The 21,568-nt window shown below is 43.6% G+C and overlaps 1 protein-coding gene across 1 annotated transcript in view; it reads right to left on the reverse strand.

Annotated features, from left to right (window-relative positions):
• LOC126198497 (venom carboxylesterase-6-like) overlaps nucleotides 1–21,568 on the reverse strand; it is a 127,215-nt gene that overhangs the window by 29,648 nt on the left and 75,999 nt on the right. The window contains exons 5-6 of the mRNA XM_049934871.1: nucleotides 18,845–19,044; nucleotides 10,867–11,032 (exon numbers count right to left, since the gene is read on the reverse strand). Coding sequence (XP_049790828.1) covers nucleotides 10,867–11,032; nucleotides 18,845–19,044 — 366 coding nt within the window. The remainder of the gene's footprint in view (nucleotides 1–10,866; nucleotides 11,033–18,844; nucleotides 19,045–21,568) is intronic.

Below are 21,568 nucleotides of genomic sequence, written 5' to 3' on the forward strand. Positions count from 1 at the left end.
GTCTGCCGGACTAGACTCGAATTCGGAACTTTTACCTATCCACACATAACACTCGAGTGTGAATACGTTACAATGTGCATAAGAATTCATGAAGTGATTATTTTGTTCATATGTTACTGTGATATATCTCTGTAGCGTTATTTTGTCAAATACAGTTTTGAGGAGAAAACAAATTTTGTCCGCAAAAGTCAAAGGTCCCGAGTTCGAGTTTTAATCTACCAGGAAGTTTCACATCTGCGCACACTCCGCTGCAGAGTGAGAATTTTTCATTTATCCGTTTCGGGCATAGTCTCTGCTGAGAATATCTGGCAAAAGCATCACCAATTGTCATAAAAGTGCAAACACAACATTTGAACAACATTACAATTAACATAGTGTCAAAACAGTTTGCTTACCAGACAAAAGAAGACTTCACAAAGAATATGATGTCACATAATTTCAGTCTGCTCAACTGACTGGGTGTATTAGGGGCTGAACCGGGTACCTAGAACGACAGAGAGGCTTCGCCCGCCATAGAACCTCAGTGGTTCACAACCCCGGAACAGGCTACAGCAGTCTACTCACCCCACCGCCGCCCCACACCGAATCCAGGGTTATTGTGCGTTTCGGCCGCCAGTCGCCCCCCCCCCCCCCCCCACCGCCCCACTCCCTGGGAATGTCTCATACCAGACGAGTGCAATCCCAAATGTTTGCGTGTTTGAGGAATTATGGTGTACGTGTACGTGGAGACAGTGGTTGCGCAGCAATCGCCGACATAGTGTAACTGAGGCGGAATAAGGGGGACCAGCCTGCATTCACCGAGGCAGAAAGAAAACCGCCTTAAAAACCATCCACAGGCTGGCCGGCACACCGGACCTCGACACTAACCCGCCGGGCGGATTCGTGCCGGGGACCGGCACGCCTTCCCGCTAGAGAAGCAGTGTGTTAGACCGCGCGGCTAGTCCGGCGGGCAACTGACTGGGCACTGCCATTAGAAAAACTACGTATTGTTACACGTCACCTGGTGGTGTAGTGGTAGTGGCGTTGGGATGTTGGAAAGGTCAACAGAGCGTTATTAACAAAAATATTCGCAGAACACGATATAGCAGTGACCTCCTGAAGGAAAATTAAAAATTACAGTTTAGAGTAGACAAACAGAAGCACATCACGAAATCATGTGATCTGGGTAAGGGATGAAGGGAAGCGACGGATGGAAGGACAGAAGGGTTGCTTCGTGATCTCAACCATTCTAAGAAGGAACAGCCTGCACAAAATTTTATCTCAGTACTGTTTTAAGTATGTATCACTTTGTCACCAACTTTATCTCTAATGATGATTGTATGGATTCCATATCATGAACGTGTTTAACCTGGCTCTCTATGCTCTTCCACGAGACCCTAAAGGCAGTATATACCAGCGCCCATGTGATGTCGTGTTTATTGACACAGACACTCGATACATTTCCGTACTATCGCTTAATGAACAAAATATCAGCGTATAAAATATTAGTTCATGTTTGTAATTGGATTGAGGAATTCCCAGCAACTAGAACTCAGTATATAATTCTTAACGAGCATAAACCTCTGGACGTAAAACTTCTGGCATGTCTCAAGAGAATATTATAAGACCATTTCTGTTCATAATATACACTGTAGTCCAAAATTAAAGCTGTTTCCCCGCCCTATGTCTAATTCACGATGTAATCGTACGAACTGTCAACCAGATGTCCGTTCGATGGTGTTCTGCGCGGAAGATGGCATTCCAGTCAACGGACAACCGTGCCAACGATGATGTCAGGGCACCTACGAAACTAGGTAGTGTTGCCGGGTAGCCCGATATCCACAATCGCTGTGTACACAGTCACAGGCGGTGCAGGATGGCTCAGAGAAGATTCCTACCAGACTCTCTGCAGTGGAAGGCAGGACAGTCGCAAACTGATTTGGCCTCATGTCTTAATGTGAATCGTTCTTTGTTCCTCGGATGTGGCGACAGTTTATAGAGACCGAAACTGTATCCCGAAGACCAAGGCAGGGCGACCACGTGTGACTTCAGAAGAGATGACCGTATTTTGGTTGTAAGGGCAGGACAGTACCGACTTAAAACTGCACGGCAACTGGCATATGACCTCGCAGCATCTACTGGACGTGTAGTATCGAGGTAAACGGGTTTGCAGAAGGCTTCAGCAGAACAGCCTTTATTGTCAGAGACCTGTTGTATGTGTACCTCTTACGCGTCTTCACAGTAGAGTACGTCTAGAATGGAGTCATCAACATGCTACTTGGACAATCTAACAGTGGACTGGAAAGTGATTCGCGAGGGATTCGCACATAGAGGGAATGTGGAACACGATTTCGGGACCCAAATATTGTGGAAGGAGATTGGTATCGTGGAGGATCCATAATAGTGTAATAGTTACCTCTAGAACCCCTCTTCACGAAATTGTACAGGTGAATCGGCAAGGTTTAACTGCTCTCAGGTATCGTGACGAGATCTTGGGATCTCGTTTACGGTTATTGCGAGGTGCTGTGGGCCCAGACTTCTTACTGGTGGACCATAATGCTCGACCTCATATAGCACAGGTGGTTGATTTTTCTTGGAAACGGAAGATGTTGCATACATGGCGTCGCCTGCTCGCTCTCCCGATTTGAATCCCATAGACGAGTAGCATGCCTGGAATTCACTAGGAAGATGGCTTGCATCAAGTCACCAACCACTCTCGAAGATTGTGAGCAGTTTCTACAGAAAGAATGGGCGTTATTGCCTCAACACGAGACTAGTGACATTATTCACAGCATGGCCCGTCATTGTCTGGTCTGTGTATTGCTGCCAGAGGTAGTCAGACCCCATACTGAGCACATTAACCAGTTGTCGGAATGTGTGTGCAAATCCCTTAAGTTGGAAAAAAACGAAGAACATTTTTGTCAATTCTGTATTCTTTACAGTGTTTCCACTTTACTGTTACCTGTTTATATCGTTTTGTGACAAAATAAAAGCAATCTTGCAAACTTTCCGTTTGTTGCTTTAATTTTGGGCATCAGTGTATACAATAACCTACTGGAAAACGTCTTACATGTGGTTCTTCTCGGAGGACGCTGTTGTATACAGAGATGTAGCAGCGCCAGGAAATTATATCGAAATGCAAGAAGACCTGCTGAGAGTCGACACTTCGCGCCGGTATTTTCACTCGACCCTCAACGTAAACAAATCTGACATGTGGTATATAAATAGGCGGAAAGAGACGTTATTGTGCTATTACAGGATTGCCGAACAACTGCGAGGTGCCGGGGCTAGTAGTGTATTTATCACTAAATTCTACTAGAATCCACATGTGTAAATCATGCTCTAAGCCCCCCCTATTCTAACTCCGACTTTTGCTGTTGCACAAGGATAAAACAAATACGCGAACTGACTCTAATCAACCCTGCTAGTGGAGTAGAAGAGAGTTTGGCACCTGCAATAATTTAATTTGATAAATAAGTTAAATAAACAAAGGTTTCATTAGCATAGTGAGGAATGATAGGGTTGCTCTATTGATTAACAGAAAGAAAGTTCTGTCCAAAATAACAATATGATTTATTAAGATTAAACGCAGAATAGTAAAAGAGACACAGGAAATATAAAACATCAAATTGGCTAAAATTGGAGATTCATACAAACACAGTAAAGGTGAAGTTGTCCCTAACTTAGATCGTGAGGTTTAAGACGAAGTGGTATGTGGAGCCAATTCCTTTCCACTCAAATCTCAAGAGAGACACACAGCTAACCCAATAGTAATTGCTGCTACTCGAAACTGAACAAAGTTAGAAAAGGATGAACAGGCGCGCTCTGCTGAGCTCTGATTATCACCTAGGAAAATCCCTATCTGCCGGTGCTGCGGACGTACATTACCAACAGTCTTCTTATCTCCCAGAACACGATCTGGCGTACCGCAGGCGAGGGCTGGCTGCTTCAACGTCCTCGACCGAAAGGCGACAGCCGACTACCCAGAGCACCCGCACAGGCCGAACACCGAACATTCCCGCCCCCACGACAGTGGCCGTGGTTACGTTCCAATCAGCAACTCGAAAACCGGCGGAAATTCCACTCCATTGCCGGAGCACTACCATTCCACCAATGGAGATTCTTGGCGCCAATTTCTGTGCTGATTTTGCAGAAAGTGCGGGAATTTTCCCGCCACAACTGCGTGGGTACACAAGTCATTCCCACGCCTCGCTGGTAGCCCGCCAGAAAGTGTTTTCGCAAAGTTTCTCTGAAGTAACGGAACCTCTAGCCCAGCCGCTACTTCACACCCCAGCGGGCGTGTCTCTTGACAATGTCGGCGTCTGAAAAGCATTCACTCGACTGCCTCACACACGTCGGCTTAACTCTCTCCAGTTCCACCGAGCCCGCCTGTCACCGGCCCACCCGGGTGACGAGAGACGCTGCGTGGGAAGTACGCGTGTTAAGGAAAAGCAACCCTCCACCGCATGCAACTAAAGAGGAGAATCGTAAGATAGAAATATGAGAGGGGGCTCATGCCACCTCTCACAACCTCTTGAAACATACACGACAATTAAATAGGGGCGAGTATGCGTATGGAGTGCCTTGAAGTGGAACCACCACATAAAACTTATCTTAGGAAAGGCAAATGACAGACTGAAATTCCTTGGGACAATCTTCGGTATATGCAGTCCACCAACGAAAAAGATCGCTTACCAAGCGCGCTTTTAGGATTAATAGTGAAAATAGAGGCTATCCAAAGATGAGTATTGTGTTTCGTCACAGTTTCGTTTAATAATCGCAAAAACATCAGTGAGATTTTCATCCAACTGCAGCAGCAGATGCTACAAGGGAGACATTGTGCGTTACGGTTAGGTTTATTGTTGGAATTCAAACAGCGTACGTTCCTAGAGGAGTCAAACAATATGTTGCCTCTTCCTACGTGCATCTACCGAAAAGAACACGAAGGCAAAATGAGAGAGATTCGAGATTACACGGAAGCTTATAAAAATTTGATCTCCCAGCGCACAATTTGAGACTTCAACGGGGAAGGAGAGAAGTAACAGGAGAACACAATGTATCTTGCGCCAGACACCTTGAACTGCCCGGTGGTGTATTGATGTAGATGTAAATTTTCAGAGTAGCTTTACATGTACTTATAAATTTGTTTCTTACTATTTGCTTGGCGTGTTCGACAGGTGGTATGTCCCACTCAAGCAGCTGTAATACGTAGCTCGACCTCTGGAAGCAACTAAAGTGGTCGACTCAGGCAATTGTACAAAAGCAGAATAATTCGTAAAACTGGATGGGATGATGGCAAAATTTTGAAGGGTGGGACACTGAAACTCATGGGAGTACCTCTTTTTTAGGCTAAGATCAGTGTCCAATGATTCAACTTTGAATGAAATTAAGCTTAATGAGAAGTTCAGGTACGAGGGTATCTGAGATGTTAGAACATCACAAGACTCTCATAAAAGAACAGTGAAAAATAATATTGGTATGTCACAAGATTCTCGTAAAATCACAATGAAAAATAATGTTAGTATATTTCATTAGAATATCAGGGGATTAAAAAATGAAGTAGGTGCTCCTCTTGTTTATTTAGGAGATTTAGAAACTAAGGGGCTGTCTGAACATCATATAATCACAGGTATGGAAAAGGTAAATGTAGGTGGGTATATGCTTTCAGCACATGTAAGTAGAGACACTATGGAAAGAGGAGCGGGTTGCCATATACGTTAAAATCTGGTATAGTGTGAAAAATGTAGAAAGTAAAAAATTGTGTGTAGGGCAATATATAGAAGCATGTGCTTGTGATCTTAAATTAAATAATGATAATGTTATAACTGTATCCATGTATAGGTCCCCATTGGGAAATTTTCAGCTGTTTTTCAAAAACTTTGATTATTTGTTGTGCTATGTGTCAGACATAGGGAAGAAACTGATTGTTTGTGGGGATCTGAATGTAGATTTTCTGAAAGAGTTCGATAGAAATATTGACACTGAAGTATTATTTGGTTCTTTCAGTTTGACGTCAGTTACTGATTTTCCTACTGGGATGGTACAGGAAAGCACCGCAGTGATAGACAATGTTTTTATAGATCAAGATAAATTTAATCGAATAAATACTTTTTCTGTTAAGAATGGTCTGTCTGATCATGATGAACAGCTTGTTACAATATATGACATAACTCCATACAGTAACGCATAACAGTCCTCCAAAATAGTGCGTTCAGTTAACAATATAACAATTGAAAATTTTAGGGAAAGCTTGTGACAGAATGGGATGAGGTGTACAGCGAACCTGGTGCTAATTTAAAATTTAACCTACTTCATGATACGTTTCTAGTATATTTGAAAACAATTTCCCTAATAAGGCAGTGAAATATAATTGTATGAAACCATCTAAAAAACCATGACTTACTAAAGGGATGAAAATATTTGTAAACAGAAAAGGGCAATGTAGCTTATAGCTACGAGGAGTAATGATCCAGAAATACTGAAACATTGTAGAAACTACTGCACTGTATTGAGAAAAGTTATTAAAAGTCCAGAATTATATGCATTACATCTAAGATTAGCACATCTGATAATAAAATTAAAACAATTTGGAATACTGTTAAAAGGGAAACAGACAACTGAGAGCACAGGAAAACCGTATTTTTCTCAAACTCAATGAAGAGATTGTTAACAAAAAAAGGATCCAGCTATTAATTAGAAAATGCAAGGAAATATATGGAAGAGGCAATACCTATGCAATTTGTTAAAATTGAAATTCAACTCACCTCATCTACTGAAATTAGGAAAATAATAAATTGACTCAAAAGTAAAAGCTCACACGGAATTGATGGCATTTCTAACAGAGTACAGTACTAAAAGCTTGTTCACAACAGATGAGTAGGATTCTCAGCCACACACACACACACATATATAGTAGCTCACCAAAATAGGGCATTTCGTCAGATAAATTGTAAAACGCTACTGTTAAATTGTTGCATAAAAAAGTGGATAGGTTGGTGCTAACAACTACAGCCATATTTCAGTTCTGACAGCTTTATCCAAAATTCTTGAAAAAGTAATGTATTCAAGAGTAGCATAATATATTTTTGTAAAAATTAAGTACTAACAAAATTTCAGTGTTCTTTTCAGAAAAGCTTTTTAATAGAATAAGTTATATATATTTTTCACTGGTCAAATATTAAATGCTTTAAATAACTGAACAGCAACCACTGGAATATTATGCGATTTCTCAAAGGCATTTGACTGTATGAATCATGAAATTCTTCTAGATAAGCTTAAGCATTGTGACAGTGCACAAATGGTTTACTTCATAATTAACTGGAAGAACGCAGATGGTTGAAGTTAACAGTACAGGTAATCTGCAGAAATCAACAACTAACTTGGGAGGTATCAGGATTCAGTCTTGGGTCCCTTATCCTTAATATACATTAATCACTTGCCACGCTATATTCATGAGGACACAAAGCTAGTTGTTTTTGCTGATGATACAAGTATAGTTATCACACCCAACAAACAAGAAACAGCTTGGGAAATTGTAAATATCGTCATTCAGAAAATTATGAAATTGTTCTCTGCAAATGGACTCTCACAAAATTTTGAGAAAACACAGTATATGTAATTCTTTACAGCAAATAAGATATCACCACTGATAAATGTAGACTATGAAAAGAAGACTGTTGCTAAGGCAGAATATACAAAATTTCTTGGTGTGTACATTGATGAGAAATTGAATTGTGAAAACATATTGCTGATCTGCTGAAACGGTTCGGTTTAGCTACTTATGCTGTTAGGGTTACTGCAAATTTTGGTGATAAACATATCAGTAAATTAGCCTACTATGCCTATTTTCATTCGCTGATTTCATATGGCATCATACTTTGGGTTAATTCATCATTAAGAGAAAAAGTATTCGTTGCACAAAAGCGTGTATAATCAGACTAACAGCTGGATCCCACCGAAGATCATCTTGCAGACATTTATCTAAGTAACTTGGAATATTCACAGTACCTCCACATACACACATCAAAAAAAGTTTTGCACCATCCCGGTTCCCAGAACTTCTGAAGAGAGACAGTGACTGTGGATATTGTATCACAGACACAGTCCCTTTGACTGTTCAGAGAGGTCACTAAACCTACCCAAAGATGTAAACAACCATGCTTGAGCAGCACCTATTAGACGGAGGGGGTCCGACAGCCGATCAGTTAGTCATTCCACCAGGAAGGAGGTACACGGCTCGTGTTGCCTGTAATTCAACCATGCCTAGACGATCAATACCGTGGTTCGATCGCGTCCGCATTCTTACTTTGTGCCAGGATGGCTCTCAACAAGGGAAGTGTCCAGGCGTCTCGAAATGAACCCAAGCGATGGTGTTCGGGCATGGAGGAAATACAGAGAGACAGGAACTGTCGATGACATGTCTTGCTCAGGCCGCCCTAGGGCTACTAATGCAGTGGATGACCGCTACCTACGGATTATGGCTGGAGGAACCCTGACAGCAACGTCACTATTTTGACTAATGCCTTTCGGGCAGCCACAGTAAGTCTTGTTACAACTCAAACTGTGAGCAATAGGCTGCATGATGCTCAACATCACTCCTGATGTCCATGGCGAGGTCTATCTTTGCAACCACGACGCCATGAAGCGCGATACAGATGGGCCAACAACATGCCGAATGGACCGCTCAGGATTGGCATCACGTTGTCTTCACCGATGAGTGTCAACCAGACAATCGTCGGAGACGGAAGGCAACCCGCTCAGGCTGAACGCCTTAGACACACTGTGCAGCGAGTCCAGCAAGATGGAGGTTCCCTCTGTTTTGGGGTGGCATTATGTGGGCCGACGTACGCCGCTGCTGGTCACGGAAGGCGCTTTAACGGCTGTACGATATGTAAATGCCATCCACCGACCGATAGTACAACCATATCGGCAGCATATTGGTGAGGCATTCGTCTTCATGGACGCCAGGTCGCCCCCGCCCCCCCCCCCCCTCCGTGCACACCTTGTGAATGACTTCCTTCAGGATAACGACATCGCTCAACTAGAGTGGCCAGCACGTCCTCCAAACATTAACCCTATCGATCATGCCTGGGATAGATTGAAAAGGGCTGTTTATGGACGACGCGACCCACCAACGACTCTTAGGGATCTATGCCGAATCTTCATTGAGGAGTGGGACAATCAGGACCAACAGTGCTTTGATGAACTTGTGGATAGTATGTCACGACAAATATTGACATGCATCAATGCAAGAGGACGTGCTACTGGGTATTAAAGGTATTGGTGTGTACAGAAATCTGGACCACCACCTGTGACGGTTTGTCTGTATGGTGGTACAACACGCAATGTGTGGTTTCATGAGCAAAAAAAATGGCGGAAATGATGTTCATGTTGATCTCTATTCCAATTTTCTGTACAGGTTCTGGAACTCTCGGAACCGAGGTGATGCAAAACTTTTTTTATGTGTGTATATTCACTTAGGAAATTTGTTATTACCAACCCATCCCAGTTCAAAAATAACAGCCAAGTGCATAGCTACAGCACTAGAAGAAAGGATTATCTTCACTACTCTGGGGTGAATCTGACTTTGGCACAGGAAGGGGTGAATCACGCTGCCAAAAAAATCTTTGGTCTTTTGCCAAATAGCATTAAAAGTCTGACAGATAGCTAACCAACATTTAAAAACAAATTAAAAGAATTTCTGAATGACAATAGATGAATTTTTAGATATGAAGTAGTAAGTGAAAAAGAAATAATAATTATATTGTGCAAAGGAAACTTATGTCAAAGTGACACGTTCCAAATCATTACAAAGTGTCATATTCATGATCTATGGAACAAGTATTAAGGTAGTGTATTATAATGTAATGTAACATAAAAATTTCACCATTGGTTTCTTTTTGTCACAATTTTTTTATCTTAGTATCCATGCAGTTCCCTAGAATTCCACATTATTCCAGTAAGATGTCCCGCGATGACAGCGTCCGTATTCATGCTGGTGTTTAATGTGTTCAAAAGGTGTCATACAACCAGCTAGTTAATGATTATGCTTACAAACATATATGAAGAAAAAAATTGGTACTTCATGAAAGCGAACACTCAGAATGAAGGAAAGATATTTGCCAATTGTAACATAAAAACGTCAAAATTAGAGAAAGCCCATATTTACAGAAATTTTATGACTTCTATTACAAAGATCTTTTCATAATTGTTAAAGACCACAATGTTACCAGTCGCCATCAGCACTGTATACTGTTTGGGCCTGAGACTGATATTACATATTTCTTCCCAAAAGCTATTTTTTCCATCACTAATCGTATTACCATCTCGACATTTATCTCATTTCCAATACAGGTCAGTATTAGATACAGGTATTCAGTGGAATTTATTCCATAGGAATGTGAAAGCAAAATCATTAACCTATAATTTCGTTGTTGGTGCTGAAGTTTCTTACGTTTTTATTGTGCTCTGTGTTGCCATTGTAACTTCTAATTGGGAAGTAAATATTGTATGAAGTTCAGAAACACAACGATATTTGTAATTACAAACAAGTCATCACCTTAAAATTATTACCCAAAATTAATATGTCGACACATGGTTTTAATCAACTATTAAATTTTATACCTCAGCAAATTATTCTGACGTTAATGTTTATTCATGTGTCGTTGATAATTACTGATATGTCAGCTATTCCTTGTGATTTCGAAAAACCTGAGGTGTGAGGTTCTGTCTCACCTGAATGGTCATTGTTGATGGAATCAGTAGTGTCTATGACCAACCAATAATTGCAGAGAAGCCTTGTAGAACGCTCACCGGCCAGGATTCAGGATTCTAAGTCAATGGTCTGAGTCCGACACCTCCACAAAGCGTATCCGACAGCAGACTTACGGAATATGAAGAGAACGCCCTCGCCCGAGTCGACTCCAGTGAGAACCGGCACCTTGTTGAAGCGACCCTCTTTGAGTACAGTGATAGGGTGCTCTCTCACAAACGCATCCTCCACGTCTGGTTCGACAACCGGAGCGAAGGCCAGATGCGATAGCTTCACCTTCTCCTGAAACACCAGCCATAAATGCAAATTACATTGTAATAAAAAAAAAAAAAAAAAAAAAAAACAGAAAGAAATGTTATATAAAAAGTAAGTCAGGAACATTATCACAAACTTGTGGTATGCCGCATTGGTTCACATCCTAAGACACACCTAATAGAAATCTATCCATATTGTCCATGTAGTACTATGCGCCTTGAAAGAATGACTTTTTCGGAATCCCGTAATTGTCTCCCATTGCGAAACATAAGTTTGAAATTTGGTTGAAAGGTGCCTACGATATTCTACCCTAATGTTCGTCACTATCTAAAGACGTCGTGAGGCTGCATTCGCATTAAACGTGCTCTGACAGCTTTGGACGGCAGGACGACCGTAAATTAAGCTCTTGTGTACAGTTTGGGGCTTTTAGAAACTGTTCAAAACCATTCGCCGAAATTTGGACGTGACCTGTGGTAGGAAAGGGCACTTATGCATTTTCATCCCTTCTTTTTCGCGCCGTCTTGTGGCGTCATCACAGGGGGGACGGGGGAGGTAAGGATGCACCATTGAGGTGTGCGTGAATAAAATGGCAAAGGGTCCCCTCTAACATCCTCAAGTTTGGCAACACCCTGGGTGCCACTCACGCACCTTAGTGGAGCACGTTACAACTGTACCTGTCCAAATCCTCCACTCTGGCTCATGGTGCACCATACAGATTCTTCATTCTCCGATGAATGTGTCCTCCACCAGCCAAGAAAAGGATAACAGCATGCTGGTCCTGTTTGAACGCTTTTGGTAGTAACGTCGCCGCATTTAACAAACGTATGACGTAAAGACACGAATGCCACAGTAATCCCTTGCCTATACGTCGGTGCTTATTCACTCGCATTATAGTTGCTCTACGTTGCATATATGCTGCAGGAATGAACCCAAACCGAAACTTTTTGTTTGCCTTTTACGAGGTGTGTGAGAATAGTAGTGAGAAAGATAACACTACGAGCGATCTGGCAACGCTGCGTTATTCTACACTCCTGGAAATTGAAATAAGAACACCGTGAATTCATTGTCCCAGGAAGGGGAAACTTTATTGACACATTCCTGGGGTCAGATACATCACATGATCACACTGACAGAACCACAGGCACATAGACACAGGCAACAGAGCATGCACAATGTCGGCACTAGTACAGTGTATATCCACCTTTCGCAGCAATGCAGGCTGCTATTCTCCCATGGAGACGATCGTAGAGATGCTGGATGTAGTCCTGTGGAACGGCTTGCCATGCCATTTCCACCTGGCGCCTCAGTTGGACCAGCGTTCGTGCTGGACGTGCAGACCGCGTGAGACGACGCTTCATCCAGTCCCAAACATGCTCAATGGGGGACAGATCCGGAGATCTTGCTGGCCAGGGTAGTTGACTTACACCTTCTAGAGCACGTTGGGTGGCACGGGATACATGCGGACGTGCATTGTCCTGTTGGAACAGCAAGTTCCCTTGCCGGTCTAGGAATGGTAGAACGATGGGTTCGATGACGGTTTGGATGTACCGTGCACTATTCAGTGTCCCCTCGACGATCACCAGTGGTGTACGGCCAGTGTAGGAGATCGCTCCCCACACCATGATGCCGGGTGTTGGCCCTGTGTGCCTCGGTCGTATGCAGTCCTGATTGTGGCGCTCACCTGCACGGCGCCAAACACGCATACGACCATCATTGGCACCAAGGCAGAAGCGACTCTCATCGCTGAAGACGACACGTCTCCATTCGTCCCTCCATTCACGCCTGTCGCGACACCACTGGAGGCGGGCTGCACGATGTTGGGGCGTGAGCGGAAGACGGCCTAACGGTGTGCGGGACCGTAGCCCAGCTTCATGGAGACGGTTGCGAATGGTGCTCGCCGATACCCCAGGAGCAACAGTGTCCCTAATTTGCTGGGAAGTGGCGGTGCGGTCCCCTACGGCACTGCGTAGGATCCTACGGTCTTGGCGTGCATCCGTGCGTCGCTGCGGTCCGGTCCCAGGTCGACGGGCACGTGCACCTTCCGCCGACCACTGGCGACAACATCGATGTACTGTGGAGACCTCACGCCCCACGTGTTGAGCAATTCGGCGGTACGTCCACCCGGCCTCCCGCATGCCCACTATACGCCCTCGCTCAAAGTCCGTCAACTGCATATACGGTTCACGTCCACGCTGTCGCGGCATGCTACCAGTGTTAAAGACTGCGATGGAGCTCCGTATGCCACGGCAAACTGGCTGACACTGACGGCGGCGGTGCACAAATGCTGCGCAGCTAGCGCCATTCGACGGCCAACACCGCGGTTCCTGGTGTGTCCGCTGTGCCGTGCGTGTGATCATTGCTTGTACAGCCCTCTCGCAGTGTCCGGAGCAAGTATGGTGGGTCTGACACACCGGTGTCAATGTGTTCTTTTTTCCATTTCCAGGAGTGTATTTGTGTAGACCGTTGTGCTCATGCTTCTTAGGTACTCAGTCCGAGTTTAAGCTCCATACAGCCATTATGTGATTTTTCAGGGCGCAACCAGTGAAGTTGTGTTTATGTTGTGTGTAATGAAAATGGAACAGTGGAATTTAGAGTAATGCTATGCAATGAAGTTTTGTGTTAAACCTGGGGAATCCGCGAGTGTGAGCTTTGAAAAGTTGAAACAGGCCTATGGCGAACATTCCTCATCAAGAGCACAAGGTTTTCGCTTGTGTAGATCATTTTGGAAAGGCCGAGAACACAGTGAAAATGAACCTCGCTCAGGAAGACCTTCAACTTCAACAGTCGACGGAAACATCGAACATATGCGTGCTCTTGTGAGATCAGATCGACGTTTAACAAAAAAGATAACTGGTGACCTGTTAAACATATTCACCATAAATCAAATTTTCACAGAAGTTTTGCACATGCTGCAGGTTGTAATATTATTGGATTTCAGATACTTTGCAGATGAGATGTTTGTCATAAAAGAGAGGAACAGCCATCGGGCTTTATTTAGTGAAGATATTAAGCATCATAGAGCATGTGTAAAGAGACAAAATACTTTATAATGTGCGCCTACACCAAGACGCGCGTCCAGCGTTAAAATATTTCAAGTAAACAGTATGACCCGCTGGGCGCAGATATTTAAATTATTGCCACAGCGCTCGATAGCAATAAGCTGCGAAACATTTGAAAGAAAGTCCATCATTTGTTAAGACATCTTCTATAGACTTCATTAACCTATTTGCGTTTGGTCGCCGACTTGTTAAGACGTGTTATGTAGCACCGCTACAAGTTATATGTTATTTAGTGTCAAATGGTTCAAATGGCTCTGAGCACTATGGGACTTAACATCTGAGGTCATCAGTCCCCTAGAACTTAGAACTATTTAAACCTAACTAACCTAAGGACATAAAACACATCCATGCCCGAGGCAGGATTCGAACCTGCGACCGTAGTGGTCTCGCGGTTCCAGACTGAAGCGCCTAGAACCGCTCGGCCACAACGGCCGGCTATTTAGTGTCAAAACCATGTATATCACCAAGCAAAACGCTTCGGTAAATTGTGCGCACGCCAGAACATTTCAGTGTCAAGAAATCTCGGACAGACAAAAGCAGCGATTGTTGAACTGCTCCATGTGTGAGAAAACATCAAAAGGTAAGTTTTGTATTCATTGTATATTTGTTAATGTCTACTAGTTTAATGCCTTTGTTCTTTGAGAATATATTGATGCTTCACTTTACAGAAAATCTCTGCTTATTCTTTTCTTTAAGCTCATCATGAATTTTCAGTGTATGTAAGCTTTGTTACAGGTTCGCTCTTCATCGCGGTATCTCGATTGTATTCGGGAAGACATTAATGTGTTCAATTTCCAATCTGATAACATTTTACAAAATTTCACTGTTTTGCATTCATTTCCATTTCTTATTATTCACATAGGTCCCTTACGTATTTTCATCGAAGATTCTGATTGCGTGAATGCAATCCGGGTCGAAGGTCAGTCACGAAACCACCTTCACGTAATCAAACCTTACGTCTCCTGAACACAGTCGAGAACCGACACATCGGCGATCATCCATTAATTTTTTTCTCTTTCTAAGTCGTACCAAAAACGGTAAAGCAGAACTGCAGTGAGTACGCAATCTAGTGTTATAGGCTGCATTCTTTATCTTGTCGGCAACCATTGCCAGATATGATAATATTCTTCTCGGGTGTGCAGCCGGAGCATAACGTCATCTGGACACAATATTTCAGACGTCCATCTGGCCGACATCCTCAGGTCAGAGTGCTGGTACACGATCTCGCCAGAACTGACTTCCGGCTAGATCGTGTACCAGCACTCTCACCTGAAGATGGAGACCAGGTGGACCGCTGAAATATTGTGTCAAGATGACGTTATTATCCGGCTGCACACTCGAGAAGAATATTATCAATTATTACGCTGGGAAAGCCTTCGTAGTCACACTGCCAGACATTATCATCATTACTGTTATATTTGATTAAATGTGTGTGAATATCAGAATCTATAACACTAGAAAGTCTGTGGCAAAATGGTGCCGTATTTGCTCAAAACTGAGTAGAAGGACAGTCAAAGAAATGTGTGCTTTGGGCTTCTTGAGAAGTTGCCAATGACCACGATAGGTTCAGTTGTGTTATCACAGATGGAAAATCCTGGATTTTTTAGTAAGATCGTCAGACAACACGGCAAAGTGAGGAATGGCACACTGAGACACTTCATCGGCCGAAAAAAGTTCGAATGAGCAAACCAAAGATCAAAACAATGCCGATTTGCTTTTATGACAGTAGGGGTATAGTTCATAAAGAATTTGTTCCTCCAGGACAAACTGTCAACTAAGTGATTCACAAAGTTGTCCTTGAAACGCTCAGGAAAATCGTGAAACGAATGAGACCGAACACTACGGACAATTCGATGCTGCATCATAACAATGCCCCATGTCACACGGCCACTTCCATCACGGAAATTTTGGCCTCAAAAAGCATTCCTGTTGTTCCACAGACCCTCTGTTCACATGATCTGAGTCTTTGTGACTTTTTCTTTTCATGAAATTCTTTAATATCTTAAAATGATGTCATTTTAGGACTCTCAAGAACATTCAATGGAATGTGTGTGACATGTTGAATGCCCTACTAGTTGAAGCCTTTCAGTGCACCTGCCAAGACTGAGACCAACGACTCCGCCGGAGGATAGCTGCCTGAGGGAACTGCTTTGAAGTGGACAATATTTTTGGTTGAAAAAAATTACAACTTAGGTAGATAAAAATTCTGTCTCATTGCTTTTCTCACACAACTCGTATATCATACATTGCAGCGACCGCAAGTCGCAATACTTTCCTCCAACAACGGAGGGTAAACAGCCTACACTCTCAAGTGAAGCGACTCTGCCAGCGAATTTCAGGGGCCTGGTACTGAGGTCGCTAACACAGCGGAACTATGTTTCACATCGCGCATCACGCGGAACTGATACTGCGGAACTTAGTACCACTGGGTCCCAGGTCATGTGTCGCGTTCTGCAGCTTTAGCCGAGAGAGTTCCAGTGAGGTTTAGATTGGCCGCCAGTTCCAGTTCCAGTTCCAGTTGTAGCCTCCACTATAGATCCAGTTATTGCACCTCAGCCATCTGAAGAGTATCGACCGCTCTTCGACAACACCTGACACTCCCACAGCAGTGCCTACGCTGGGTACTAGTCTGTACCGTATTACAAATTAACTTAGCCTCAGACCACGACTGCCACAGGCTAGGAATATTGTACAACAATCTCTTGAAGATAAGTATTTGTGTCTCACTGGATAAAAATGTGTTTTTGGAAACGGAGTTGCCGTTTCACTAGTTGTGTTTGTAGAAAAGCGTCCCTGATATGCGATTAGGAGTACTGGCCTTGGCCAGCTGCTGTGACCGAGCCGTTCTAGGTGCTGCAGCCCGGAACCGCGCTGCTGCTACGGTCGCAGGTTCGTATCCTGCCTCGGGCTTGGATGTGTGTGATGTCCTTAGGTTGGTTAGGTTTAAATAGTTCTAAGTCTAGGGGACTGATGTCCTCAGATAGGTCCCATAGTGCTTGGAGCCATTTGAACCATTTTTTGAGTATTGCCCTTGTTTGCACTCACATCAGTGACAATTCGGGGTTTTTTGTCAACATCCTACGGTATCGACAAAGTGTGTCTACAACATGCATATCACGATAATAATGTTCGTAACTGATTGTGTTTGTCACTCTCACAGATCCCTGCTTACGAACGAAAGTCAACCACATTTTACACACCACTGATTGTAATACCTCATTTCGTATACATCAGAGACAACAACGGCAGAGTTATCGACTCAAAGATCTTTGAACGTTCGTTTGTCTGTCATGGGAAAATCTAAAAATAATCTGTGTACAATGTTTGTATCTATTGAGATTTTCAGAAACATAATATTCACTGATGTACAGTATCATCCCACGTACACAGACCTTAGTCACTATTCAAATCCTCATGACAAAAAAATCAACTTAGAAAAAAAAACTCATACAAGACGTCGTCACTAAGAGACGTCGGGCGTATTTTCTCTAATTTTTCGGTATGTATCTGAAATTTCGGTTTTGCAGTGCGTAGCTGGGGCCAGCCAAAACAAATACTACTCATCACGTCTTTCAAGCGAAGCCCAGCGTTGAGGGAAAATATCGATTTGTTTTGCGTTACAAATAAAAGGATTTTTAAAGGGGAATCTTATGTTCCAATTTGATAGAACGGTTCAAAATTACTCTAGTGTGATATTAGTTTTATCTACATTTATTAACTGGTGCAGTAAAATACCAAGAATAACCAGCACTCCAGCAGCTAAAGCGCCGCTCTGGCCTGCACTGACTGCCACCGCCATTAGGACGTTCCTTATTTTTCCCCCAAAATATACAGACACCAGCAGAGATATTGGCCTTTACATTTTTCTGCTTGTGTCTGTATATGTGCGGATGGATATGTGTGTGTGTTTGCGAGTGTATACCTGTCCCTTTTTCCCCCTAAGATAAGTCTTTCCGCTCCCGGGACTGGAATGACTCCTTACCCTCTCCCTTAAAATCCACATCCCCTCGTCTTTCTCTCTCCTTCCCTCTTTCCTGATGAAGCAACCGTGGGTTGCGAAAGCTTGAAATTGGTGTGTGTGTTTGTGTTTGTTATTCTCTCTATCAATATACCAATCCTTTCGTTTGGTAAGTTACAGCATCTTTGTTTATATATATAATTAAGTCGAAAAATAAGGGACACCCTAACCGCCAAGCAGCAGAGCTGCTTCGTCGCTGTTGCAGTACCGGCTATTTTTGGTCTTTTACTGTCCCTGTTAATATGTATGTCGATAAAACAGATATCGCACTAGACTAATTTGGAACCGGTTTATAGAATGACCACATCAAATTCCGCATTAAAAATCATTTTGTTTGCAACGCTAAACAAACCGACGCTTATCGTCGACAGTGAATGTCTCATGAAATACCGTCAAGAGCCATATTTGCTTGGGTTGATTCCAGTGACACACGGCAGGAACGAGACTGTAGATGGTTGCTGAAACATCACAGAAAACACGCCTGAACGACTCAGGAGGGAGGGTCGGTATAAAATGTTACAGACTACGCTGAAGCTTATGTAAGGGAGGAATGAGAAGGTTCTTCACAGAATTGCCGAGGAAATGAATGTTTGGAAGAAACTAGAAGAAAGTACAGCGTTAGTTAGGACATTAGGGATTAGCTTCCATCAGTACCTAACCGGTCGGAGAACTGATGTTCCAAACAGGATGCTAGACCTCCTGGGACGCCAGTGGGCCCAACGACAGCCAGCGCTGCGCATCCTGGCTGCCAGCTATACTCACGTCGTCAGTGAGGATCTCGTTGCCGCGGTCGACGAGGTCGCTGGCCTCCTGCGCCCTGAGGAAGGCCGCCAGCTCCTGGGAGTCGTTGGTCTGCAGGCCGAGCAGCGCACCCAGTCGGAAGGCCATGTCGCGGGCGTTGGGGAAGATCCCCCACGGTGACACCGACTGCCCGTTCTGGATGATCACCCCGCGGAACAGACCTGCGCATACGTCCGACTTCTAAGGCAGGCGCAGCTTCAGCCCGAAAGACATAATCCAAATTATCCCTGCAACCCACATCGGAAGTCAGCACATGTCGAAGCAAATTTGTTATCTCGACACCAAACTTAACCTCAACTAGCTGCAACGAAACAGAGAGAGGAACGCGAGTGAAAAGAGAAACCACATCAAAACTGACTAAAATATCAGAGTCTGATAACAAATTTGTTTCCACATGTGCTGACTTCCACTTACTCTTTATTCAATGGTCAGCACTACGAACAGACTGATGGAGTTGCAATGGGAAGCCCGTTGTCACCTATTGTGGCCAATTTGTTTATGGAGGACTTTCAGGAACGTGCATTGGAGTCAGCGACCTTGAAACCTGCCTGTATTTTCAGGTATGTAGACGATACGTTTGTTGTTTGGCCTCATGGTAGCGAGAATTTAAACCGGTTTTTGGAATATCTGAATTCAATCCACCCGAATATTCAGTTCACTATGAAGGTGGAAAAGAATGGATGCCTTCCCTTCCTTGATGTGTTGGTCAGAAGGAAGACTGATGGTACGTTGGGACATTCTGTATATAGGAAGCCTACTCACACTGACTTGTATCTGCGAGCTGATAGTTGTCACCATCCAGCTGAGCGTGAAGGAGTACTTCGCACCTTGTTTCACAGGGCCCACGTTATCTCACACCCTGAAAGTTTGGCAGCTGAGCTATCACATCTCGAAGTCACCTTTCGTCAGAACGGTTATAGTGAGAGGCAGATCAAACGTGCGTTGCGCCATCGGCCTTCTGTGCAACGGGTGAGTGACGATAGCAACGCAGTGGCACCTAAGTCTACGGCCTTCTTGCCTTACGCAGGAAGCATTTCCAGCAGGATTGGCCGTATTTTGCGGAAATATTATGTGAAATGTGTTTTTCGATCACCTTCTAAGATTAAGGCCCTTTTGGCGTCCGTAAAAGATGAACTTGGTATGCGTAAGGCTTGGGTCTATCGTATTTCTTGCAGTTGTGGCATGTCATATATTGGTCAATCAGGACTGTGGAAGACCGGTGTATTGAACATAAGCGTCACACACGCTTACAACAGCCGAGCAAATCCGCTCTTGCAGAACATTGCCTTGACACCGGTCATCCTATGGAATACAACAACACGGAGATTCTGGCTTGCACGTCCAGCTATTGGGATAGTGTTATTAAGGAAGCTGTTGAAATCAAACTATCAAGCAACCTTATTAACAGAGATGGTGGATTTTGTTTAAATGCTGCTTGGAATCCGGCTCTGTCCCTCATCAAAATACAGAGGGACAGAATTAGTGCTACCTCACCTGTTGATTAATAGCAACTAACTATAGATATTTCTGATGTTGGTTATCTTTGTTTGTGTTTCCACTTGTTCTGTGTGTGCTGTCTTCCCTGTTTCTCCTCTGTGAACCGAGGTATTAAATTTCCTTACACATTTCTTCCTCCTTGCGTTTATGCCTTGAGAATGGCAGGGTGTGCTCCTGTCGAAATATCGGCGGTGTTCGACGACGTCAACCGGCAGCAAACCCGTAAGTTATTTGAACATTCAATTCGCCGGGAAAAGTTAAGGTCTCGGAAGCTCTCTTGACTGCTTCCTAAGGGACAATCGCCATTCCTTCCAAACTATGTAAGCATAGACCAAATGTGTCTCCAGGAAAAACAAAGCTCGCAGACATTTTCAAAAATTTCTCTTTCTTTGGATGCAAACCATGCGTAACGAAACGTTTTCGTAAATACTGGTGTCGTAATTTGACGAAGTACGACTGAATGTATTTTCATAGCATCTTCAAAAGAAGAATAACTGTTGCCGAAAGAACAGATACCATAGATGACCGTGCAGCTTTTCTAGGATAAATGATTATGAATCGAAACCCTCAGCTGCCGATAGGTGTTGTTGATATACCTCAATGGGGACAGCTGAAAATGTGTGACGCGAACCCGGGATCTCCTACTTGCATGGCAGACGTTCTATCCATTTATCGGCAGCTGCGGGTTTCGATTCATAATGATTTATTCTAGAGAAGCTGCACGGTCATCTATGGTATCTGTTCTTTAGGCAACAGTTACTTTCTTCATATATAGTTAAAGGCTACCCGGCCATTGACCTTCGTCTGTGCGAATGCGCACAGGTTTCCCGAACACTTACGGGAATCGTCACCTTAGCTGGCGCGAGTAATTAGTGGATGGGCAAATATCTATTACGAACATTACGAATGTAGATTGTGGACATTTGGGAATGTGGGTCTCACGAGAAGCGTGCAAGGGATAAGTCCCTGAAATCGCTCTATCCATCTGTGTCCTCGGTGGCTATAACCATTGAGGTATATCAGCAACAGCGGTCGGCAGCTAAGGATTTCGATTCATAATCATTTATTCAAAAGAGGCAGTTTCTCGTTCGTTGTGGATCAAATATGTACAAGACTGAAGGCGCTGGATAAAGTTTTTAGCTTGCCTGTAGAAACACAAGTCGTAACATATTTCTAGTAGCTATAAAA

The sequence above is a fragment of the Schistocerca nitens genome, chromosome 8 (assembly GCF_023898315.1).
Source record: "Schistocerca nitens isolate TAMUIC-IGC-003100 chromosome 8, iqSchNite1.1, whole genome shotgun sequence".
In the NCBI taxonomy this organism is placed as follows: Eukaryota; Metazoa; Arthropoda; class Insecta; order Orthoptera; family Acrididae; genus Schistocerca; species Schistocerca nitens.